General features: G+C 45.3%; 1 protein-coding gene across 3 annotated transcripts; it reads left to right on the top strand.

Annotated features, from left to right (window-relative positions):
• The first annotated feature begins 1,558 nt into the window (after positions 1-1,558).
• Positions 1,559-25,977, top strand: LOC104829324 (annexin A8-like). 3 transcript variants are annotated; one of them, XM_010563483.1, is made up of 14 exons: positions 1,559-1,564; positions 7,642-7,647; positions 12,709-12,749; positions 16,749-16,839; positions 17,103-17,197; positions 18,343-18,456; positions 19,284-19,374; positions 20,006-20,085; positions 20,706-20,765; positions 21,306-21,399; positions 23,170-23,265; positions 23,513-23,571; positions 24,394-24,516; positions 25,921-25,977. In XM_010563483.1, the coding sequence occupies exons 3-14, from the start codon at positions 12,729-12,731 to the stop codon at positions 25,975-25,977; spliced, it is 981 nt and encodes a 326-aa protein (XP_010561785.1). In that variant the 5' UTR covers positions 1,559-1,564; positions 7,642-7,647; positions 12,709-12,728. The 3 variants fall into 3 exon arrangements, with proteins under 3 accessions (XP_010561785.1, XP_010561786.1, XP_010561788.1); XM_010563484.1 differs by lacking the exons at positions 1,559-1,564; positions 7,642-7,647; positions 19,284-19,374; positions 20,006-20,085 and having other exon boundaries at positions 12,729-12,749; XM_010563486.1 differs by lacking the exons at positions 1,559-1,564; positions 7,642-7,647; positions 16,749-16,839; positions 17,103-17,197 and having other exon boundaries at positions 12,729-12,749.

Raw genomic sequence — 25,977 nt, forward strand, 5'->3', positions numbered from 1 at the left:
AACCATTTTTTTTCTTCCCTCCCTGCTTCTAATGCTTCCTCTGTATCTCTTCAAGACCCAGTGAGGACTCGGGGTGGGGTGGGGGGTGGACTGGTAGAAACATAAGACAGGCAAGAAGGTCAACAGGGTTGGGCCACAAAAATCTCTGACCCCAGCAGGCTGCAATTATGGGTAATCAAGGCTGCTGCAAAGCTGCTGAGCTGTGCTATGCACTCAGTCTGCCCAGCATGGCAGCCACAGCCCTTGTGAGCAATGGGAAGGGAAGCTGGTCCTTGCACATGGGCAGTGCCCTGAGCCCACATAAGCCTCATCTGCAAAAACAGAGGGCACTGATTTTTGAGAGTCTGGTAGCCACCTGAAGTCATCATGGTAAAGCAGGTGGGAGCTGCGTGGTGCCTGAGCTGGGCACCCTCCTCCCTCTTGGCAGCTCCAACTGGCTGTGCTGCTAATGCGAGCCAAAATCCTTTGCCTGGAGCTGTGCTCCTCCCTTGTGGAGTCAGGGGTTCTGACAAAGAGCCCAGCTTGCTCTCACTCTGCTCCCTAAGCTGGCAAGACAATACTCACCCAGAATGGTTTTGTGGCCTTCGCTCTTTTTTGTTCCTCCATCTGCTTCTTACGCAAAAAGCAGGCTCCGGCTCTCGAAAGAGATCAGATAAACAAAAGCGGTGCTGGAGCCAAGGCTCTGGGCATTTTTGTTCTGCCTTAACAAAAACCCAACACTGGCTGCAGCTGTGGCTGGTTAGGTTTATGCATGCCTGAGACAACAAAATTCAGATTTGACCTGAACTTCCCCAGAGACCGGGAATGTGCAGATCCAGGGCTTTGGTTACAGACTTGCCTATAAATAGCCTCTAGTGCTGATTTTGCATCTTTCATCAAACATACTTCACAGTCTCAGGAGTGGCATTTACATGTGAACATACACCAGCATACCCTATTTGGCTGCATGGAAGTCAGCAGCAGGAATTTTACTGGTTTCAGCAATATGAGCCAGGAACTGAAAAAATGCCCTTTCACCCTATCCTCCCATTCCATAAGAAACCACAGGCAGAGAGCACATTGCCTATGCTGGAAGTTGTCTGATCTCTACTCTGTGAACGTGCTTTGCCCTTTGCATTAGGACTAATCTCAAGCTTCATCGGTTTCTGCAGCAAAGTTCCCCTTTCCCTGCACATTGAGGACCCCCCTTTTCACTGCAAGGGAGGGTACAGTGGAAGTTTCCTACCCAGGTATTACTCTGATTTCTGACTGCAGCTCAGGAGAATTGTGAGATGATGAGATGAAAGAGTTCCCTGAAAGAAAGGGAACACCCCACTGAAAGGTTTTGCCTGTGACATAGATTGAGAAATGTTTCCTTTTAAGCTTTCAGAGATGCAGAATTGTTGTGCATAGATAATACTTCACCGAAGGTCCTTAGATAACTCCGTCTGTGTCTCTGCCACAGAGTTCACTGAAGTCAGCTCTCCTCATGCCAGCCTATCACTGCCATGTAGCAGCTGAGTTACCTTTCCTCCATGCCAGTATCCTTCTGCATCCTGCTGAGCCTCTGGCCCATGTTTCTTGGGTGCAGACTGTTTCTTCATGGTAGAAATAGGGGCCCTGCAGAAATGTCCTAGGTCCTGTGACCCAGAACACCTCACACTGGAGGTGTACACTTTTCCCTCTGATGGCAGAGGGATATAGATATAGAGCATGAGTCTTCCCAGAGGGCACAGGGGAACACAGCAATCAAGACATATCCACATGTAAGAAACACGCATGCATTTGACACAGGTTACTGAATAAAGCAACTCTTTCCTTATTGATCATGGCTCATGCACTGTTAGGGCAAAATACTAAGTGCCCTCAAATGTTTTCTAGTCTCCATTTTTTTCAGTACATAAGAAGATGTTTTGAGCTGAAAACAGGAGTCCTAAGATTCCCCTTCATCATCAAAGGCATATTTGGCCAACCAAAACCAATGGGAAAATATGGCAAGCATATGTGGCAGCTCATCCTCTTCAAAACACAACTGTGGCTGCTTTGTGCTTCTCTTTCCTTGTGCATCAGGAACAGCTTAGTTAAAAGTGAACATGCCTAGAAGTAGCAGTTAGTCCTGGTCAGCTTTAAGGGTTTTTTCTATTCTCTTCCAGATTTCTGATCCACCTATGTAAGGTGTGGGGGATCTTTGGTGACAGGGGGATGCCAATGCAGCAGAGAGGCTGTTGGGCCTGGTTCCAACTGGGAAATGCTGCAACATCCTCAGAAGACAGGTGCCTTCAGAAGGTAGCTAATAACCCTTACAAGCCATCGTCATCATGATGGTAGACTTGGGTCTACCATGGGTCACGAGGACCCACCTGCTCCAGGAATGCACACGGCCCGTGTCTGAGATGCCACGAGTGACAGCCCGTCCACCAGGACAGTCACAGAGACCCTGCTGCGGTCTGTCTCTTCCCAAGCTAGCAGGTACGGCCTGGTACTACTTGGTGCCTTGCAGCACTTCTCCTTCTCTAGGGGAAAAAGTAGGCAGGGAGAAACTGTAGCTCTCTGCAGGCTCTGGAGTTTCCCAGCCCTCTGTCTATTTTTGCCAATACTAATGGTTTGCATTACTGAAGTGACTCACAGGTCAAAATAGGAAATAGCTCATTTGCCTCCTGGCCACGCACAAGAGCGAAGGAGCAGGTCTGCCTCTAACCCAGGCCAGCTGAACCCAGCACTGCCCTGGGAAAAGCAGGCGGGATGCTTCCCATGTGGCCTCAGGCAGCAGCTCTGCCATGGTCTCCAAGAAGATATATCCGGAGGGTGAGTTTTCTGCATCCCTCACGAATCCTGTTGTCTTTTCCTGAGCCATGCACAGGCGGTGGTTGTCTGCTCCCCGGGGGCACAAGCTGCAGCCTGCTGGTGCCAAGAGGGGCTCTGAGGAGTTGGCAGAGCACCCCTGGGTTCACCAACTCTGCAGAGTTGTTCATTAAGCCTTTCCTTCCCTCCTGTGATGCTACTGCAGGCAAGTCAGGCTATGGCTGTTTCCCTGCCCTCTGTTTTGTGCCTCAGTTTCCCTTGCTGTGTAAGGACAGAGCCCAGGTCTGGCTGTTTGAACTGTACAGCTCAGCACTCCTGGCCAGGCAGTTTCTGCAGCCGTAGCAATGATGGCTCCTCTCAGACCCAGCAGCCACCAGCTTTCCTTTCTGGGTACCTTTGCAGCTCCCCCTGGGGCAGAGGGAAGAGGCAGGAGAGGCTCGTGGTGCTGGCCATGCACATGACTCATATCTGGCATTCCAGTAGTTTTGGTAGTTCAGCAGCAGCCCCAACTCAACAGCAGGAAGTAAGTGTAAAAATAGCCTGTCGGTGTGTTTGCAGCCAAGCAAAGTGCATGATGTCTCTCTGCCAGGATCTGGCCCCAGCAGCCCCGTTCCTAACTGGCTCTTGGAGAGCTGCATGCAGAGGATGAGCTGTGGAGAAGCACTTGCCTCCGCAGGTCCGCTGCTGCTCAGACAGCAGGCTGCGGGCAAATGTCAGCCCCCAGAGCCTGTTGGCTTGTTATTGTAAGGTTTATCCAGTGAAGGCTGACAGAGCCTTTCCCAGCATGGGTGCTGTGAGACCCAAATCAAAGCCAGCCAGGAGATGCTCCTTGGCAGGGCTGTCACCTGCGGAAGGGAGGCCACTACATACAGGTGCAGGGCCATTATGGCACCTGGTACTACCCCAGAGCGGCCATTTGGGCTGCAGCCCCCTGACAGTGCTTGGTGCTCTGGTAAGGTCAGTGCAGGGCTCTCTGGGGCTGAGGAGGAGGATGGCAGCCATGGTGGTCAGGGAGGCAGGCCTGGCCAGACTGCTGCTGGAGGGCAGGACTCGATAGCCTATTTCCCCCAGCGGAGCAGCCCACTCAGACTTCTCCAGAGCAGAGTGGGAAATTGGCATTGCTTTAAAACAACAAAAAAAATCTGTTTCAAGCTGGTTTTGCTGTGGAAACCCTGCTTAACCCAGCAGTTCCAGCTCTAGCAACAGCTTCTTCTACCGGCCACAAAGTGCGCGTGCTGTCTGGGTGCCCTCTGTTCGTCTGTCCTGCCAAGGAGCAACTCCCTGGCTGCAAAACCTGTAGGCCACATCGCTGCTATTCTCTCTTTGATCCTCCTCACCTTCACCACTGACCAGCATCTGTCTGAGCCACCGCAAGCATGAGGTCCACATGCTCAGCTGGGGCTTGCACAGTGACTAGGCAGGGAGCCGCTTGCTGCTGGAAATATGTGCTTGCCCTGGTAGATCAGGTTGCTTTTGTCCGTAGTGCTGCACGCCTGTAATCTTAGAAGGGAATTTATGTAGATACGTATCTATGTGATTGAACTGCTTCATGTAGACACACATGTGCGCACACTCACATCAGGAGAGAGAACTGCCTTTTGATAGAAATAGAAATTGGAAATGTGAATTGTAGAAGTCCCTTGGGATAAGAGTTTTAATTTGTTTCCCAGTTACCATTGACTTGAGATGCAATGCAGTCCATTTGCTGTTCATATAGGAATTGCCTAAGTCTCTGCTGAGATTCCCAAAAGCTCCTAGGACCAGAACCAGCCATGCTGACCTAACAAAAGCAATCCTCCAGACATCACACAGCTTCTGCAGCAATGTGATGCTTTCCTTAATGTCCAGCATTGGAGAGGATGACTGTCTCCCAAGCCAACAGCATCTGTTGTTATGCATCTTGTACCAGACTAGCTCCCTGCAGTTAAAAATGGTCTGATGGCTAAAAGCTCCCACTAAGGTTCAGTTCTTGGACCAGGAAGGGTTCAGCATTTCTAGGCCATTCAATAGCAGAGCCACAGCTAGATAACTGTAGCCTGGTAATCCCACTGCTCAGTGCTCTCTGTTTCCACTGCAGACTGACCCACAAAGGAACCTTGGGATAGGCCTTGGGGCTGTCACCTTTCCTCCTTTGAGCACTCCTAGACCTCTGCCACAACTGGTCCTGCCTCAGCTCCTTCCATGGTCAGTCTCTCTTTCCAGGCTCTTTCCTTCACCTTCCCTCAGAGCCACTCCTTCCTCGGCCATGCCCCTGCCCTTGCAGCCTCCATGCAGAGCCGAGCTGGTAAGCGGCAGCGTGCATGAGCCCATGCTGTGTTTTCTACGCTGCACTTCACACAGGCACTCTCACTGGTGAGCTGTGACCTGGTTGCTGTATCACTATCAAAGAGACACAGAGCAACCCTGAAATGTGCTGAGTAAAATCCTCCAGGCAAACAAGCCCTGACTATCAGTCCTCTTCTGTTCTTGCACCTAACTGAGCCGATGACAATGATTCCATGTCTGAAATGTTCAGTCCTCATTTATAACCTTTGTGACAAAAATTGGCGCTGAAAATAACCCACAGTTTGGGACACAAGGTAGTCTGTTGAGGCATGAATGAATACTTCGTGCCATTCTGTAAGTGAGACACTGAGGCGCTGTGAGTCTGGCTCTTGGGAGAGCTTGTTTTGATTTCTTGCTCTTTCCATGACCCTCAATACATCCTCCCTGGTTTGACCCAGTGGACTCTAATCACCTCACTGTGACAGAGGGGCTCGTCTTAGATCACCCACCCATATCTGGCAGAGGTCTCCAAGAAAAAACCTGAACGCTTGAAAGATTTTCAACTAACACAACTAGACCAGAGCCCTCAGCTTAAGGAGAGCTGGCTGTTTTAGCAGCACTATTGCTATTTTTAGTGCCTTTAATGCAAAAGTCTTCTCTGTTACAAGATTATTTGCCCTGTTTTCTGTTCTTGTTACTACAAAAACAATTTGTGAAATATGTTGGTTTCTCTTAGAAAGCAACAGCTGTTGTGTAAGCACACAATAAAATACAAAACCAAACTATTCCCCCTCACACTTTCCCCATAGCTGTGAATTCTTCAATGAATCCTAGAAGCTGGCATCCAGGTGAGGAGGAGAATGTGTAAGTGTCCACATTGTTGTGAGATCTGGCTCAGTGACCTGTCTATACCTTGAATGACAAATTGTCACAGGCAGACCCATTTATCAAAGCCTTGCTCCTGCCCTTGAGCGCAAGCAAGTGCTCATATAAAGTGTCCCCAGTGGTCTGCTTAGGTGATGAAGATCATAGGTACTTGAGTAGAGACTGAATGCTATGTCCCCAAGAGAGGAAAGCAATATTTCATGTCTCTTTGCCTCTGTTTTCCTTTGTCAAGATTTTGAGACACAAATGCCTTTGCTGTGTCCACCAAGACATCTGAATGTACACAAACAGAGGTCTGGATACCGATTGCAGCGTTACTTGTGTAACTGGCATGACCACACTGATTCCAGTAGTGTCACTGCAGTTCTGCAGGGGTGGGAGGGGAAACAAAGTCAACCAAAAGGCCATGTGTCTGCCTCAGTGCTCACTGAAATAATTGGGAGCCTTTCCACTGGTTTTACAGGTGACGGAGGAACACAGAGAAACATCTGCACCTGATGGAAAAGTTCTTCCTAGTGTATCAATCCTATACCTGTTTCTTTTGATGACAATGTCATGATAACATCATGCCCTCATAGTCTGTGAGCTCTTTAAACCAGTGATTGCTCTTTGGCTCCCTACTTCTTCAAACTCAACAAGGACATGATCTGAAGTGTTTTAGGCCCTTGGTACTAGCACCCAGACACAGTACTACTATGCTGTGTTCTCAGACTGTGCCACTGAGCAATTACAAGCCATCATTCCAAGCTTAGCCAAACTAGTTGCATCTCATGGAGTGTGCTCAAGGATGCTGTCTGCAGTGTAGCCAGCTGTAGGCTGGAATATGGCCACTTCAAAGCTCAAGGCAAATCTAGCTGTAGAGAAGGACATGAAAAAGAACACTAAATGCAATCAAAATGAGATATATAAGCAGACAAGGAGCCAATGCCAAAGCTGGATGTTCCCTGAAGCACTAGTATTACCTCTAATTTTACCAGAAAATCAGAAGCGACACCATGTTCCCTTGGTTTTTAACCTTAACCTCCTTCAGCACAGATCACTCCACAGTGCTTGAACTCTGTGTGGATCTCCAGTCATCCAGACGCAGCTGCTACTTTTGGGGCAGTACTTCATGATCACCATCAAGGTGAGCCTGTGACGGGGGCTGCTGGCTCAGTTCCAGCTGTGGAGTGAAGGAAGTCAGCAGGGGCTACAGAGGATGGCATCAGGTGGTGGCCCCTGGTGCCAGCTGTGTCCAGCCTACCCCAGCCATCACCAGAACGGCAGGATTTCTGGAGTTATAATCGTCTCCTGTCGCTAACCAAAGGCTTCCCTCTCCTCTCCCAGCTAGGTATTGTGTGATTGTGGCTCTTGGCCATATAATGACATCGGTAGATACCTGGGCTGATCAAGAAGACTGGACACCTACATTGTACACCATGCTAGCAGTGTAACAAGCCTGCTATTCTTCTACCCTTAGTAAAAGTAATTTATGTCTCCATCACTACTAATAAGTGTGTAAAAGCTGGAGAAAAGCGTATCTTACCAAGAAAGGCTGTCCGACACGCCAGTCAATGCAAGCAGTAAAGGGTATGTTGCTGCCTTGATACAAACAGCTGGCCTTCAGACACATCCAGGGACTTTTTCTCTCCTCCTTTAGTCTGCTCTGTACCAGTCTGTTTCCATCCCAGGGTCATTTCAAGCAGCAGGACTGTGTTTAATTGTGTACAGGCACCCGTACTTATTCCGTCAAGGACTACGCAAAAAACAATCCCCATAGAGGTAGGTGGGGACAGGCACAAAATATTTTACAAACAAGGATCCAAAGGCTTCCCGAATGCTGCCTGCCACCCACTGCTGGCATGTGAACTCCTGGCATCAGTCATGTCCCCATCAGATCCAAGTGAGCTGCCTTTGCCCGTTTTTGATTCAGAGGGTGCTTTCTTTGTTGCCCTTTGGGGTTAAACAAAAGCAGCAATTCCCTGCTTTGTGTGGGGAACGGTTGTTAGGGCGACTGGGAGGAATTCCTTGGCAGGAAAGAAAGGAACGAGCAGAAAAATGCTCAGCTGGAGTCAGAAGCAAAGCAGAGGAAGAGCAAGCCAAGAGGACATGCTGTGCTGTGTTTGTGTTAGTGCCTCACCCTGGCTCTACCACCGGCTGCAGAGGGGCCCTGCGCAGCAAAGGTGCTCTGGAAAGGCGAAGTCAACACACCCTTCGCTAACCTCTGCAAAACCTCTGCGCAGAATCCCCTGCAGCACTGGCTGTCCCTGCTGACCCCGGGGCTCGTCTTCCTGAGCTACGAAGGTGCTGAGGGGAGTCAGCCCTGAGTTTTTACTCTATTGCTGCTTCTGTGATTGAACCCCCCCCCCCCCCAACATATAGACGTGAATTTTCTCTTATGATACTTGGCAAGAAGCTGCTTGCAGTTATAAAGGAAACTTGGAAAATTAAGCTGTGCTAGGGATTTTCAAATGGAAGTAATCCTATTTTGGGGTCATTCTCACTGTGGAAGATGGTTCAAAGGCACAAGAGGAAAGGGCAGGGTGAGCAGTGAGCTGCCAGGTAGGGAAGTCCAATTTTTTTAGGCTTTAGCAACTCTATTTTTGCATTACAGATGCTCTCCTTGCTCAAAACTGCTGCCTTCCCCATCTGCTCGTTTTCCCCAGCTCACACCTCTTTCATAAACAGACAATAACTTTTTGTTTGGATTGGCTTGCTAGCAAATTTACACAGCTCTCTCATATAATGATCTGATTTCAGGTGATGGTGAGCTGATTAGTAGATGTAAGGGCATTTGCTCTTAAGAACTGTGAGGGCATTCAGCTGCTCATATCCATTTAAGTAGTGATAAACAGGAAAGAGAAAAAACACAAAGGGGGGGGGGAGTAACGGCAGAAGCAGAAGGTAGTGCCTGGTCTCCGGAGTTGTTTATATAGTGGCTTAAAATCTGTAGGATGAAACTAGTGCAGTTTGCATAGTGAGAGAGTGCAATCCTGTCTGCAAATGTAGCAGCTGCTGCGGCAGGAGACTGCTGTGAGTCACTGGAAGGTAGGGCAAGGTGTTAATAATGGGTATTGAGCTAAAAGGCTTGTAAGTAAGGGCGTAATGTCCAGACCTGAAAAACATAGTACTGCATGAGTTTGGTGATTTCTTTTATGCATAAAAAAAGAATCCTGCAGTTTGCTGAATTGGGTCCTCATCAGAGCTACAGTTCTACATGGTATTGCTTACAGACTGGATTGGAGAAAGTTAGCTATTTTTTAGCCTTGTAGCAGAATACCTCTCTCCTGTTTGGTCTGAGGAGTATGCTCTGATTTCCTCAGGTTTAAGTAGTTATGTTATATGATTACCAGATTATTGATGTGCACAAAAGTATCTGGTTTTGGTCTGCTGTTTCCATAATGATTCCACTTGATTTCCAAGTTCCTGGCTGAAAAAAAACAAACAAATACAAACTTTGGGGTGAAATTCCCCATGGGCTGTACTGTTCTTGTTAGGCTTGAAAAAGTCCTATCAGAGGTGAAAGCCATGGAGTAAGTGAAATTGCTGAGCAGTTGACAACCTGGTTTCCATGTGTTCATGTTCCAAAGCAGTCAGCTCCTGGCCTGAAACTTTCCAGGCATAGGGCCAGATTTTACAAATTTACAGATGGGATTGGGGAAAAGGGGGTTGCCTCTGCACCCTAGAAGATTTCAGTCATCCTCAGTCTAAATTAGAGCATCCTTTAGACTGCTGTCATTCAACCTAAAAGAGAACAGCCAGAGCTTAATGGGTGGTAAAAGCTTCTTGAAGTAATGCCAGTAATGTACTTTTCTAAGGCTCTCAGCACCTTTTTGTTATGCCTTAAATATTTTGGGTGTTCGAAAAAGGTTGAGCAAAATCCTGCTTGTGACTTTTTATAACTTTCCTTATGCTAACTGAATATGGAGCTGTCCTGATACAATGTCACTGATTCAAGCTTGGAAAGTCCCAAGGGCTGGGTCAAGAAAAGCCAAGTACATAGGTAGCATCTTCATTTTGTCTAGCTGAAAATTGATTTGGACCAAATGGCTTAAAAATGCACAAACCAAACCTGTGATCGTGGTGCATATTCCTCTTATGCTGGAGGTTTCTGCCCACTGTTGCTGGCCAATGGCTGTGCTGGGTGTATCAGCAGGAGCAGGGACTCCTTGAAAGCCTAGAGGAGGCCTGTGGATGAGGCTGGAGAAAGGTTTACTGTGCAGACACTCTACAGGTGTCTGTATCCACAGCACAATTGAGCCACTGCCCAGGTATTCCTCCTGCATATTGCTGAGAGATGACTGTATTTTGTGGCGGTACCACAGTACAGTACCCTACAGTACAAGCAAACAGGATTGTTGTCCAAGTCCAGTTCTAACCACCTTAATATGATGTTGGGCAGTGTTTCTGTTGACAGTCTTGTTAGTGCGTTTAGAGTTCGCTTTCCAAAAAGGAGTATTACCTGAGATGCAAAAATGTTCCCGAGGTGGGGGGAGTGAGACAGTGAGTCTTGGGAGAACCTGTGCATCATCTTCTGCCCCTTTTCTGAAGTTTTACATGTTCTTGAGGGTAATCACTGAGCTGTATGTGAGGTTGTGACTTGCATAGCTTACTGATGCCATAAAAGATGTGTGTGTGTCTCTGGTACACAGTATGAAAGTGCGGGAACCAGGGATAAGCTTACTCACATACGCAGCATGTGTGCTGAGGGACGGATGAGAAGTGTAGTAAAGATGAGTCTGTTCATTTTTTAAACCTGCTCAGTTCAACAGCATCTGTGCAATGAAAAGGGATATTGGACTGTAGTGTCTGCCTCCTGCTCCACTGGCCTGCGAATGCCGACTGCTCTGGTCTGTATTACAGCTGTGCAGCGCTGCTCTGAGCCTTGCTGCAGGGTTCAGGTTCTCCAGACTTTTCCTAGACCATCCGTATTGATTTCTTAAATTCTGGTCAGTGTTTCTCTGCATTAAAATCCCCTGTTCTGTCCGTGCACAGCCTTTTTAGTTCCTGCTGGCAAGAACAACCACTTGGGCTTTTTCCTATTTTCTGTCTGGTTTGGTCTCTGCTCCCCTCTGTGACCTACAGCTGTTTGCTGTAACTCTGCCATTTTCTGTCTAGAAGGGCTTCTTTGTCCTTGGAGTCCTCAAGAAAGCTGACCTCCATGGCAAGCTGACCCAATTAAATCCTAACACAGGGAAAAGGCATATGTAGCCAGCCACGCACAGCCTTGGGATCCAGCAAAAGCAAATCCACCCTGCTTGTGAATCCGCCTTACCCCCAGGAGGAGGAGGAATGAAGGCCTACTCATGAGCTCTTGTTGCTGTGTGCTGTTGATGAACCTGCCTCTCAAACATGGCTAGAAACCAAGCCAGGGCAGACCCTAGCAGCATGCTTACATGTCAAGGGCAATGCGTCCTCCTTCACAACTTGCGCTAGCCATGATGGATGTGTTTGAGGCAGGAGCAGCTGGCACAGCTTGTTCTCTTGGGAATAGCTGGGACAGCTTCCCAGGCCATTGGGGACCCCACTGGGTTAAGTGAAATAGCAGTGTGTGGGAAGGAAATAAGAGAGGCCCATAGTTTGGTGTTTACCCAGCATCCCAGGAGGGTCTGTAAATGTGAGAGGGGACAAAGCTCCTATATAGCAAGTGTTAAGATATAGTTGGTGGGAACATTTCCATCAGGGCAGCTTTCCATTTAAAATAAATAAATAAATGCTGGCATGGGTGGATTCTGACAGAAGTCTAGACAGGAAAATATTGCTATGACCATAACATATTTCAGCTGATTTCACAGAAACGTTTCTCCAAATTAAGGCATTACGAGCTGTTCAGCTCTTTTTAAAACAAACACAAAAAGGAAAAAAAAAAAAATTCACACACTACTCCTAAGCCTTAACATGTCACAGCAGCTAGTGCAAGCCCTATGACAAGTTAGCTGGGGTTGGCATTACTGAAAGTTATTAGCCTTAAACGTGCTGGTCCTATGTTAGCCTAGAGATGCTTCTTGACATATGCCATGTAAGACTAGGTATGGGATGGGGGAACTTCCCAAGTCTCTGTACAGTCTGCTGCTTTATTGAGCTTTACTGTAAAGTGTAGGATGTGTATGGTGTAGGGTCTGGCTGTGTTTGTGGTGTGTTTTGGGGTTTTGTTTTTGGTTTGGTTTGGTTTTTTTGAAATACGCTTTTTTGTAGGAAGGGAGGTAGAGGAGGGTTTGTCAAGTTTCTCAAGTCCTATTTTGCTGTGTTCCAGATCGGTAGAGCTAGAAAGAGTCCATAATAGTGAGTGGCTTATTCTGTTATAGCAGAACTCATCGAGTCTCAGTGGAGTTTTATGCTGAGAAATTACCTGGTTGTAATTTGCATGTTGTATCTGTGCCAGAGGCCACAATGTTAACAGGGAAGGGTGTGTATGGGGAGAAGCAGTGGAAATATTACAATGAGCTTTAGTCAACACGGTTGAATGTAGGGCTTCTCACAAGGGAAGCCTTGTTTATTAAGCAACTTGATCTCTCCCTGTGAGATCATATGTGAAAAACAGGTTGAGCCATGTCTGAGGGCGTTGCCTCGTGGAATCTGTAGATAAGGATGGTTTATACCTAGTGTTCCCAGCACAGAGGCCAGTTACATTCTGCAGCTTCCAGAGGGAATAAGCCTCCTGAGGAGTACAGTTATTCAGGTTTTCTTGTGGTAAGTTTATTGAAAAGAACTTTTGTTTCTTCCTCTTCTCCCTCTACCCCCTTCAAATCTCTGACCATGAGATGTGATGTGTGTGGTTTTCTTCTCCAACAGACCCAGGTATCACTACTGAGACTGCAATGGCATGGTGGAAGGCCTGGGTAAGTAGAGGAAATATTGAAGTAAGACACCCTGATTTTTTTGGCACCATAATAAGGTAACTGATGAGTTGCATCAGGCACTGTGTGGGAATGAGATGTTTCCCTTTAAAAATCAACGAGACCTATTTATTGGTTTTCTGACTATAAAATAGCATTCAGCACTTCAAAACCTTGATTGAGGAAGGTTGTTAACATGATTGCTGACTTTAAGAAGAGCAGACTCTCTCTGGTCCTTCAGTTGAGAGTGGTGCAGGGGGCTGTTTGTGTGCCTGTGTACATGGGGAGATGATACCGGGCAACAGCAAATTTACACAGCTGAGGTCTGCAAGCTGTGGCTCCTTGTCCACTTCCTTCTCTTGTGGCAGTAAGTTCAGGGCACAGACCTGTCCCCATTTTGGTCCCCAGTTGTGCTGGCAGGCTGTGGTCACAGAGGGAGATGTCAAGCCACAGTGTCTTTTTAATATTGCAATGACAATGTGGACTTGAGCACCCTGTCTGTCTGCTAGGAGCCAGAAATGCTGTGTATGTTCTCTTTTAAACTCTTGTGGCTTTGGGAGGAATGTGGCAGGATGGGGGGGATGCTCATGAGGTACGCTGAGGCAGCCTCCGGGGTACGGCTGAGGCCAGGCGGCAGGCAGATCTGGTGATGAACACAGCTCTGCTGCCATCCACGGCAGCTCTCCCATTAGCCTCTGTGGAAGGCCAGGTTTACTCCCAGACTTTATCTCCAGATAAGCCAAAGCCTAGAAGAGACCTGCTGGAGACATGTGATGGAGCAGTACTGGTAGAGAAGACTTCTTTCCCAGCCCTGTCACCTGCCCAGCACCACTGCCAGTAGTGCACAGGCTTTCTCTGCACTGCTTTTGTCTTGTTTGTGGAAAGATTTGTCCCAGAGTCCCCCTACTTCTTGTTGTTTCAGCAACCTGTGCAAGGGGTGAGCCTGCACCGAGACTCAAGGGCTGTTGCTTGTCTCCCACTTGGGGCACTGGTGGTCCTGGCACGGGTGGTTGAGCAGGGGACAAGGGGCCTCTGCTGCCACATGCCAGCAGAGGTACCTGGGAAGCATAGGAGAGAGCTGCCTTGTAGTGTATTGTATTACCTCAGGTGCAATACATCATCAAGGAGTGAGAAACCACTTTGCATGGACATGACCATTTTTCAGGTTCTCAGTTACAATTTTGCAACCGAGGAGTGGGAACTAGAGAAAAAAACAAAGCAAAACCTAACTAAAATGCCTTGTGGAGTGGCAAATACCAAGCTAATTCCTACTTTCCTTCAGTAAGCTTCAGATAGGAAACTTTCCTGATATCAAAATATATCATGATCTTTTTTTTTTCCCAGAAAGGTTAAAATTGTAATCTTCATTTCTGCTGATTTCCCTCTGCCTCCTTATTTCCTCTTGGAAGTTTAGTATATAAAATTAATTTTTTTTTCCAAAGCTTGGAGTAGCTCTCACTTTAATTTTTCCCTTTCTGCTGATCTGTTCCCCACTACCCCACAAGGTGGAAATCATCTGAAGACTTACTGTGAGAAAAGGAGAAAAGCTCTTGAAAGCTCCAGCAATCTCTTACCTATTGGAGTTGTAGGGAGTGAGGGCATGAGTAGGAGATGAGAGGGCAAGGGAAGGATGGTAAAAAATTGTTTTGGTTTTCTAAACCCTTCATTAAAAATAGAGTTTAAAAGCAAAAAGAATGAAAAAATGTGAAACTTTTTCAGAAACTTTCCACTGAAAAAAAAAAAACCAAACCAGTAACCCCACCTGTCCCCGAATTCCAGCTTTTCAAACCTAAACAGTAGTTTATTGAAAATATTTTGGTAGGAAAACTTTTAATCCCCCTCACTTTCATTTATAGGTAAAATGTCTCAGAACATCAGCTGTAAGGTATGCTGATTCCGTTGCTTTTGTGCCAATTACTTATCTTCACATGAGTTACAAAGATGCCTTGAGTAGTTTCAGTTAAGTAATTGTAAAATCAATTCATCTGAGAAACAACCCCAAACTGAACAGGGTTTCTCTGGAAACCTGTTGTGATTGTACCTGTGCTGGAACAATTACATACACAGAGAGCGAGGTGTATGAGTGAGTCATGAGTGTGCTACTTAAGCCTGGATGGGCTGTAAATGTTTATTGGAATTAGTACCAAAAAAGGCCATTGTTTAATTTGTTTCCCCTGCCTCCAAATGAAAGCTCAGCTTTGCACTCCCTCTTTCACTCTGACTGTCCTTGCATGCAGCTAGAGAGCATTGTCCATCTTTTTCAGAGCAAAATCAGATGGATGAGTGTAACCTGCTTCCCAGGGCAGTTGTGGTGGTGCTGGCTGACTTCACAGAGGACCAGAAAAGGAACACCTGCAATGGTCCTGCCAACTAAGCCAAACTGTTCCAGGCTGATGACAAACTGTTGGGGGTGGCAATGCTTTAGTCTGTTACTGCTCTTTCTGCAGTGACAGCTTCACCACAGCCTTAAACTTGCTGCTCAGTAATCATTGGGATTCAAAGCTGCATCTATTGAGAAGTTTCCTGTTAACACCATCTGCTTCACAGCTGCTCTTTCTGCTGGGAGCAAGGTGTGGTAGCACAGGAGTCTGTGCTGGCTGTAGAGCAAACTTCTCCAGATCTTGCTGATTGATGAACATAATTGCCTTACGGTTGCTTGTCACTGCTCCGAGAGCTTGGCTGGCAAAGGGGCTGGCCTGCAAACGTGTGCCAGCTATATCTACTGGTAAAGCACTCAGCAAGGACACCTGAGCTGGTTTGCCCACAGCCACCCTGAGGACAACTTGGATGACCTAGAAGGACTCTAAGAGAAGAGGGGTAGACCCCTCTTTCACACAAGAAATAAGAACAGAAGGGATTTGCATCATAGCAGGAGGCTGGTAGGTGGCACTTGGTGGTCCATGTTATGCAAGTCAGACAAGACAACTATAGTGATTCCTTCTGGTCTGTAAGCTCTGATTTGAAGGTGCTTTTTATCTGACTGTGAAAGCCATCCCCTTTGAAAAATCCATCAGGTCATACTGATTTCATTAGTTCAATACTAACCTATCCCTGCAAGTAAATTTATGAGAATATAGTCATTTCCTGGGGCAACTTAAATCTCTCTGCTGCTACGAAAGAGAAAATTGTGTCCGTTATTGGAATAAAGTGGTGACGACTCTTTATGCCTAACCACTCTTGTGATCCCCTGTTGATAGGACCTTATTGTTAGAGATGTATCAACATATTCAAGCCAATCCCTTGACTAACAGCTTTTGTTAAATTGAAGCTCTTAAGCCTGGGTTCTGATTGATGGCCCTACTACCTTGTGGTGACTGGAATAAGTTTCAGTGTGTCTTTCTGCCCTGGGACTCTCGCACTGGCAGTGCCTTAGGGGTCTGTCTGGAGGATTCCTGTGTAGCTGGCCCTTGGTTCAGAGGAGAACGTCAAACCTGCACTCCTCCAGATGGATCTCTTTCTTCAAAGTAGTCTCTTGGCCCAAATCCTGCCAGTGGAAATGTGTCCTTCTTGAAACCTGCTGTGCAGAAGCACAGCAGCAGAATAAAGCTGCTGCTTAGGAAAACGGTATGTGAGAGCATGACTATTCCATGGAATCGAAAAACTACACGTAAAAACTACCCTGCACCAAACCACTGGGAAATGCAATATGATACGATAGCATACATGCTGTGACGCATTGTATTTAAGGGGTGAATAGGAAAGTCTAGCCTACTCAGCTTTTTCTGCCAGACTGCCTGCACCTAATGACTGTTGCAGCAGTGTCAGTCATGCTTTGCACTTCATGTTTCTGCCAGGAGCCAAAGGCTGGTACAGGCAGGTGGAGTCAGGAAACTTGTGTTCTCTTTGGAGCTCTGCTCTGCTGAGAGACTTTGAACCAATCCCCCTACTTTTCTGTGCCTTCCCCATGTGTAGGCAATGAATAATCTTAATGTAGTTTCAAAATACTTTTTCTTCAGCTAATGAAAAGCAGTGGTGAAAAGTCCTGTATTTTTCTTCTTTCAGAGTGAAGCAGAGGGCAGGTCCGTGACAGGTGCTTTAAACTTTGACCCTGCACCTGATGCTCAAACGCTGTACAAGGCCATGAAAGGGCTTGGTGAGTTGACTCCAGCCACATGTAATTCTATGTTCTGCTTATAACTGCCAAGTTGAAAGGCATTCCTTAAGAAAGTTGCAGCCAGATATATCACTTTTTTTTAATGTAGAAACTTAAAAATTAAAGTTTCCTCAGTACATACTTAAACTTCTACATGAAGGCAATGAACCATGGAAGGTTGTCTGAATATTTGAATTGGGATTTTGGGCTAGTCTCAACTTATTCTATGCACTGTGTTTATGGCTTATTGTTGCTCTCCACAGGGACTGATGAACAAGCTATAATTGATGTCCTAACCAAAAGGAGCAATATGCAGCGTCAACAGATTGCCAAATCCTTCAAAGGACAGTTTGGAAAGGTTCTTCCAAAACAAAGTCATAATCAGTCACTGTTTCACTGCATGCAGGATGTAGTAAATGGGTGTACAGTTCATCCTGCAAGCATGACGCAAACAATATGCAGGTCTTTTGCAAACAAGTAGATTAATATTTTTTTATAAGGCCTGGGGTGAATGTGTGAAATTAATTTTTGGTCAGAAAAAAATGGTTTTCCCCCAAAGATTGTAATTTATTTTTTTTTGTAAAATGCATTTTGACCAGAAATATTTTTTAAAAATCTGTTTTAACTTAAAATGTAACTTCATATTGTTTTCAAAGCTGTAACAAAACCCGAATCTTTCAGAGTGTCATTTTGAGTAAAATATTGGTTTGGGGCCCTTTTAAATGCCAAAGAAATTTCAATTTAAAGACTTATTTAATTACATTTGGAAATTCTGAAAACGAAAACAAACTGCGGTTATTGACAGCCATGTTTTCCTGTGGCTATCTTTCTGTCTTTGATAAAAATCTTACTTTTATTGGGAAAACTTTTCCACCAGAAAACTCTGCCGCCAGCCCTGCTCTAGAGTCTCCAACAACCCTTGCTGGAAAGGGGACTGCCATGCAAGGGCCTTGGAAAGGGAAGCAAATGGGGGGGAGGGCAAGTATGGGACAATGAATAGAGTGCTTGCATCCCACTAAAACAGGGTGAGTCATAACCTAAAAAAACCTGCCTTATAGTAAAAGGAAAGTTTGAAATCTGTCTTCAAACAGACCGCATGCCTGATTCTGCAAAAGTCCTGGGTGCGTGTTTATATGCAGGCTTTGGGAATCAGCTCAGTCTGAAGCTACATCCCTTGCTCAATTCAAGGCATTCAGCTGCCTGGTTCTGCTCACACAGTAAAGCAGGGTGGAGGAAGATTTTAACCTTACCTACTCTGCTGCAGAATTAATTAGTACCTGGGAGAAGCTTGAGTATTGGGACAACAGGGAATGTGGAAGGACCTAGACAAATCCCCTTTTGGATTTATGTGCCTTTTTCAGTCCCAGGACCCTTTCTAATAAACTATCGATGCAATACTGTCATTCAGCTTCATTGTTGTAAGCCATGGAGATGGAAACAGCACTGGGCATTAAAAACACCCTGTGAGGCTTTTTATGTAACCGTGTGATGCATGTTTAACAGGATCTGATTGAAAGCCTGAAGTCTGAACTGAGTGGCAACTTTGAGAGGCTCATTGTAGCTCTCATGTACTCCCCATTCAAGTATGATGCCAAGGAGCTCTATGATGCCATGAAGGTAAGTGAATTGCATGCTAATACTTAAGTAGTAGTAGCACAGATACAGTGCTAATTTCCTGTAACTGTGCTTATTAATGCAAGTGGTAATAACTGGACTGTTACATGTTTACGTTTGTTATTAGCAGTAGCCTTTGAGAAATAGCCAATTGTACTATTAATGCATATTCTGGGGGAAAATGCTGCTTTAATATTTAGGACTGTATGAGAGTTTCTGCAAATAAGTGTCTCATAGAGCCTGGGGAAGGCAACAGCAAAACTAAATTCAGCTTTGGCAAGGAATGAACATCCACGGATTACGGTCTTCAGTTAAACAGTTCTTTGCCGCCTTCTGCAGTGCCTCTCCTGAATGGAGCTCAATGACACAAAGCTACTGCCCTGACACCTCACCTGAGATGTGAAACCTTTAAGAAATCAAGAAGTGGTGGTGCGTGGGCCAGGCTGAGTTTGGCTGGGATCCTACCTATTGATAGAGTATCTTTTCAAGTTTCAGATGCAGAGAAGTCTATTAAAACGGTACAAAGATGGGCTGACTAGACAAGCATTGGTCTCCCTGCATCCCTCTAACACTGTCTGTCACCAAAGAGCTGAATCCAGAAGTGCAGGGTTACATAAAATCATCCTTTACAAATGAGGCACCTCAGTAAAAGAAACCGTGTTCAACCCAAATGTGCTTTCATCATGACAGTTTCTCACAGCTCAGCACATAGCCTAACACTTTGCTGCCATCAGACTCCTCGCTTGACCATACTTCTCTAGCAATAAATTATACTCCATGACTAGATGCCTTTCTCCACCTTTATTTCTCCACTATGTTTTCTATTAAAGGGTGTGGGAACAAGTGAAGGTGTTATCATAGAGATCCTGGCATCCCGGACAAAAGCACAGATCAAAGAGATAATCAAGGCCTACAAAGAAGGTAAAGTGCCTGGGGCTCTGATTTGTGTGGTCAGAGCAATGCGTAACTGCCTGATTGCACAGCAGGAATGGTGTTACCAACTAGCACTGTCAGCAGGAAAATGGGGTTCTTAAAAGCAAGAAGGTGTAACCTAACTCTGCTTTCAGCCTGGCAAACAGAACATAGCTATGCTGAGAAAATTTGAAAATCCCTTTCTAGGTCTCCATCCAGCTACAGAAAAAGGTCAGCAAATCACAAATTTGGTTCAGTTTGGCCACACTGGCTATTGTCAGAATGCAAACAAAACTATAGCTATGTGCTTGGCTTTTTCTCCCCATTAAATACATTCTAGATTGGAATTTATCAAATATGTATTTGAAAATATTTGATAACTTTTTGGTCCCTTAAACTATGTCTGCAACATTAGCTGTATGTTTATGCCTTGGACATCAGTGGAGCTAGTGACTCAGTCGGATGCAAATGCTGACCTGGGTATCACTGAGGGTGTGAGCTGATCTCAGGCCTGTTTATTTCCCTAGCAACCTTCTTGACTAGGGTCAGGCTATTGTGTGTCCCTGGGTGACTGGTAATATCCTGACTGTATAACCCAAATAACAAATCTTTCCCTTGTCCTTCTCTTTCCCTTGGGTAGAATATGGTTCTGATCTGGAAGAAGACATAAAATCGGAAACAAGTGGCTACTTTGAACAGATTCTGGTGTGCCTTCTTCAGGTAAAGCTACAGAAGAGAAATGAGGGTATAAAGATCTTTGCATTTTTCTCTTCCTTTTTGGAGCAGATGCGCAATAGAAGAGGCAATACAGTCATCACCAGATAAACTGCAGAGACAAATATGTTACTTGGACTGGATCTGTGTTTCGGCTTCAGTGTGACTGAAGCAGGGAACCCTCCCTCCCTTAGCAGCAGTGAGAGAGCTGGGAACTTAGCTCTGCTGCAGGGAGACACCTCACTTTTACATATGTGTAAAGCCATTGCATTCTACAAGGGTCTTAGAAAACAATGCCCCTCAACTATGATTCACCGCTCTTCCAGGGTCTGTGCCCTCAATGCTGAGTGCATTTGGATGCATTTATCCTATCATGTTTTCTGAATTTTCCTGCCTAGCAGCAGAATAACTTAGCAATTTTTTGACTCCACTTTATATGACTGATTTCAGTGCCTTTCAGTGAAGGAGTTAGCACTTGTGCTGTCTGAAACATTACTGCTTGAGTACTCTGCAGAAATAGATAGCTGAGAAGGATAATGATTTTTGCCCAGAATGTACACTGCAATCCTTATATATGGAAGAATCTTCATGAGACAAAATGGTTACCTTTCTTTTTCTTCTCATAGGGTGAGAGAGACAATGCCACTCTCTATGTGGACACAGCACTGGCTCTTCAGGATGCAGAGGTACTGTCAAATGCCTGTGATCAGTGATACGCCTGCCTCGCACTTGTCTTGAACTTCAGAGTGCTTCAGTGGGCAGCAAAGTCCTGGTCAGCAGAGGGTTGGAGGCATGATAGCTTGTGGAGGGGTGGTCTTCAAGCAGAAGCAACTTGGGGTTCTTCAATTTTGCCTGCATTGCTGAGCCTTGCTGTTCCAAAGAGTGATGAGAGCTGGGCTTGGGCTCAGCTGCTTTTGATACGTGAAAGTATGAGGGTATGGTGGAGTGGGACAGCAAAGAATAGGGAAGAGACCTCAAGAGTACTGTTGGCTGCTTCAGCTGCTGCAGGAGGGATGGAAAGGGTGGAGATAGTGGCTGCTACAATTTGACTGGAAGACATAGTCAAGGTTTTTCATAGTCAACCATTCTAAGACAACAGTCTAGTTCGTGCAGTATTTTACATTACTTCAAACCCCTTTACACTAGCAGTGCCTTAAGCCAAACTCTGTTCCTTTACCAGCTGCACACACAGAACATCTCTCTAACAATTGTGTGTTAAATTACAGACTCTTTATGCTGCTGGGGAGAAGATACAGGGCACTGATGAGATGCAGTTCATCACCATCTTGTGCACAAGGAGTGCCACACACTTGCTGAAAGGTATGGAGCAGAGCCCATACTCCCAAGCCTCTGAAATGAGAAAGCACTTTAGCCAAGAAGAGGCAGGGCTATAGATAGGAGAGATGAGTGGTCAGAAATAAGTATCTGAGTCTGTCTCCTAATCCTTGGTCAGTCAGTGACCAAAAGCTGCCAGCAGCTTTCATGAAAACTTACAAAGACAGTGCTGCTGAAAATGAAGTGGCTTATCTAGGAGTCCTTATACAGTGGTGATGGCTGGATAGTATAGCTGTTTTTATGAACCCAAGGAGAGAGAGTGAGTCCCTTTCTAACTAGGTAGGAGCATGCAGTGGACAGGCCCGTGACCCCTTGGATGTGGGTTCCTCTAGGAAAAAAATCACTGAAAATGTAGCTGGTTATTCAGTGCTGGAGAATCACAGGGTGCACCCTGCATTTCTGCCCCAGGTTCTTCTGAGGGCATCAGAGGCTGCTGGGATGGAAGATACTAACCCAGGTCCAGCTAAGAGAGCCCTCAGCTCCCCACTGCCCTGTGCAGCAGAGACCTGGCCTTGTCATCTCACAAATTGAGGCAGTCCAAGGCTCTGACTAACAGATTTTGTTATGTTGGCTGAATCTAAGCATATCAAGTACTGTGTAAATCAGCTGGACCTAAACTGATAAATTTAGCTGGTGACAAATTAGGTATGCCTGAGTGTTTTTTCAAGTTGAGGTCTTCGGAGACTGTTTTCTAGGCCCTGGAGGCCAGCTCCCCCTTGTGTTTCAAATTTATTCTCCCAGTGTCACTTGGAAAACAACAAAAAAAGGTGGTCTCTAGTCTTTGGCTGTGTCTGCCTTTAAGAACTGAATTTCAACCAGTTGTTGTCAGGATACAACCTACTTTAGGATCTACTGTATCACCAAGAAAGTAATTTCCTCTGTAACTGTTTATCTTTAAAACTTGAATGTAATTGTTGCAGCTTTTTTTTTTTTTTTATATACATGGAGAGTAGGAGAGAAGGTTGTATCCATCTGCCTATTCTGTGGTATTGCCTTTCCCTGAAGCATCCGAGTGTTAATGTTAGGTATCTGATCTTGAATGCTGAGCAAACTTCATTAAGATGTCCATTGCCTTACATAGCAGTTTTCCTTCTTTCCTTGTCTGAAAGCTAGGAATCAAAACTCAGATCTGTAATTCTGTACCCTGGAGTATCCAGAGTGTATAAGGTGAGCAACAACTCCATTGCTGAGCTTTTGTTAATGTGGGAGTTCAAATACCTTGGAATCTGCACCTGTGTTTTGCTCATCTTTCCTGAGTTGTTTTTTTTTAAATTGTGGTTGAAATAGTAAGTTTTCCCAAACTTTTGTCATCATTTAAAAGTCCAAGGGCTGTGAGCAGTATAGTCCTAGATTTAATTTGATTTTATGTTGGCTTCTGAAACTAGTGACATCAACAAAGACCGAATGACAGAGTTGTGCCTAACCTTCTGTTGTCTGCTTCATTTCTGTGGTTAAAGACAGTGATGAAGGGCCAGATTTCCAAATGAATATGAGGTGACTGAACTTGCATTTTCAAATGAAGGAAGGGAATTAAGACACATGGATGATTGGCTTTTTGTGAACGTTGCCGTCTATTTTTTTTGTAGCTGATTTCTGGGCTTGACTAATGTCTCCTGAAGTTGGTGCAAATGGGGCCATTGCTTTAGCGGGATCTGTGTTTTCATATCACCACACAAGCAATACCTGTAAATATTGGGCACAAAATGCCTGAGCAGTTGCTTAGTAAAAAACTGAAGTTCTTTGTGTTTCAAACAGTGTTTGAAGAATACCAGAAACTGGCTGGTAAGAGCATAGAAGACTCTATCAAGAGTGAAACCCATGGTTCACTTGAGGATGCCATGCTGGCTATTGGTAAGAGTGGCTACATTTCCCTTTCTTTTGTCTGAATCTGCTGCCTTTTCTCCTGCAGCAGTTGGCTGTTATGGGATGGATCTACTTTATAAAGGTATCTAGTAGGAAGGAAAGGGTATTTCTTCGATAAGATAAACTCAGATCCCAGGGGCACACTGAACTAGTGGAAAGCATGTTGAATCTCTGTTACCTGCTGCGCTGGACTGGAATTACCATTGATTCTTCCTGAACTTTTTTTTATGTCTAGTGAAATGCACCAGGAACGTCCATTGCTACTTTGCAGAGAGGCTCTACCATGCTTTAAAGGTAAGACTCTTCATTGTAACATACTTGTTTTCATAATGGACTTAATTTGTAACCTGACTTCTACCAATTCAAATTAGAAGAGCCAAGGTTTTGGTGAAATCCAAACACCTTGGGAAGAAAAGTACCCTTTAAGCTTGAAATACAAAGGGAGTCTGGCTTTTCTGACTTAAGAGTCTGCAAGGAGCCCAGTCCCACCTTCTGGAACATGTACAAAACTTCTGGAAGAGGCTTTTCTAGGAGGTTGATCATGGTGGAGTTTTGCCCATAGTGTTAGCTTAATAGACTGGACCACAATATTTTTTTTTTTAGGAAGCAATTCAATGGCAGCATAAAATGAAAGAGTTCCAAATGGGGACACATAAGGCATCTGCAGACTGTGCCCCTGTAAATCTTAACTGATACGTAAAAGATGTCAGCTCTCCCAACTTCGTGGAAAACTGAGATGACTGATTATTTTTATCAATGTGATCTTAATTTTCCTGTGAGTGATTAAACAATATTGGTTGAAGCCAAGTGTTGCATGAGTGATGCTGCAGAAGGACAACATGTATTCAGTGCTGACTTCCAACTCTGTAGCATGTTTGCTTTTGCATTTGACATGTGCCATGAATTATAGTACACTTCCATGGTGGGCTTGTGGTAGTGAGAGTGGCCCCGGGGGGGGGGCGGGGGGGGTGGCCCTCCAGAAAGAGAAGCAGATGTGCTGCAGAACATGTGCCAAGCAATGTTTGAAAGCTGACTCCTCCTGTCCTGGACCAGTTTGCAACAGCTTATCCCTTGAACGCCTGCTAACATCACAGACTGATATATCTGTTATTCCAGGGAGCTGGCACCCATGATGGGACTCTTATAAGGGTGATTGTTTCTCGAAGTGAAGTTGACTTAAATCTTATAAAGGCTGAATTCAAGCGTATTGCAGGAAAGTCTCTCTCCAGTATGATTCTGGTAAGCAAGATTTGATATGATGGTTCTTAGCCATCACATACATTCCTAACCTGTCCAGCACTGTGGGATGCTTCCGTGGTTGTTTTTGGTAAAAATGTCATTTCTGCTAAAATCATAGCTCTCCTTCATTAGGCCTACTAACAGTCATCTCCTTGAGAGACATACATGCCTGAAAGGTGAGTCAGACTGCATGTTCTGCAAGTGATTTGGGCAAAGCCAAACCCAAAGAGAGACTGCTCCAGGTTTTTCATGGACCAGACTCTGTGTCTGTGCACCTCGTTCTCCTAGATAAATCTAGATTCATTTAATCCTCCCTGTTATACCCTTCCCACACCAGTGTGCCACTTTCTCATCTGTCTCTGCTGTCCTTAACTACCTCAAGCCAGTGCCATATAAGTCAAAACAGTGCTGGGGTTTTTTGTTTTCTTTTTCTTGGTGGTGGTTTTGTTCTTTGTGGGTTTTGGGGGGTTTTGCTGCTGCTGCTGTTGTTGTTTTGGGGTTTGGGGTTTTTTTTAGCTGACTTAATCCCACATGAAGGCCTGGTCTATACTGTGGTGAGATAGGTTTAGATACTGAACCTTGTCAAAGCTCATTATAGCTTTTGAGGTTTGAGTCTCAGCTCTGAGTGAATGGCCCTCCCCTATTAGGGCTGAAATGTTGGATTTTACCATTTGTCCTAAGGACTCTGGGACATTCCTCTCCCCCAGTGCAAATGGCACAGAAACCCTATCCTTAGCAGTCCCCATGGGAAGTCTGGTTCTGTAATGAAGGCCGTTTCTTCTAATTGACACTGTCAGTGTCTGTCATGTTGATTAATGATCAGTCTTCAAGGGTCTTTACGGAATATTCATTCCTTCTGAGAAGTAGAATTGGCTTTACACCTGTCGTCACAAAATATTCAAAGTGAGCAAATTTTTTATCTAGTGATATTCTCTGTAGTGCTTCTCTAGACCTAAATGGTCGTATTTGTGGCTTTTTAAAAAATGTCATGTGTCAGGGCTAACTATACTGCCCTCTCTCCTCCTGTAGGGGAGAGACATTACACAAATACCCAGGGACATAAAATCTGAACACAACAGGCTTGATCGCTCTCATTCATGTTGACTTTGTGCTGCTCTGTAGGATGGAGCTCTGATCAATTGCTCACCTAGATTCCAAAGAAAAGAATTGGACTTGATAAATGTTATTTCAGGTGGCAGCTACAAGCCTCATTTCTCTGTTCACTTTTGATGGTGTGTCAGCTGGCAGTAACTCTGCTGAAGTCTGGCTTGCTCTTTCCAAAGTCCTTTTCCTGTGTGAGCATATTCCATGGACTAACAAAGTCAGCACTCGGAGTGTGCAGAGGAACTTCCACATTCACCTTCTTAATTTATTTATTTATTTTAAATTTTTTTCTCCTGTCAGGATGACACCAGTGGCGATTACAAGACAGCCTTGCTGAACCTCTGTGGCAGTGACTGA

Source organism: Haliaeetus leucocephalus, unplaced genomic scaffold (genome assembly GCF_000737465.1).
Source record: "Haliaeetus leucocephalus isolate CR32 unplaced genomic scaffold, Haliaeetus_leucocephalus-4.0 Scaffold168, whole genome shotgun sequence".
Lineage (NCBI taxonomy): Eukaryota > Metazoa > Chordata > Aves > Accipitriformes > Accipitridae > Haliaeetus > Haliaeetus leucocephalus.

Coding starts and splice junctions, on each gene's coding strand:
- LOC104829324 (XM_010563483.1), top strand. CDS start 12,729: ATGGCATGGTGGAAGGCCTGG. Junction 21,400..23,169: donor TGCCACACACTTGCTGAAAG/GTATGGAGCAGA, acceptor TGTTTCAAACAG/TGTTTGAAGAATACCAGAAA. Junction 23,266..23,512: donor GGATGCCATGCTGGCTATTG/GTAAGAGTGGCT, acceptor TTTTATGTCTAG/TGAAATGCACCAGGAACGTC.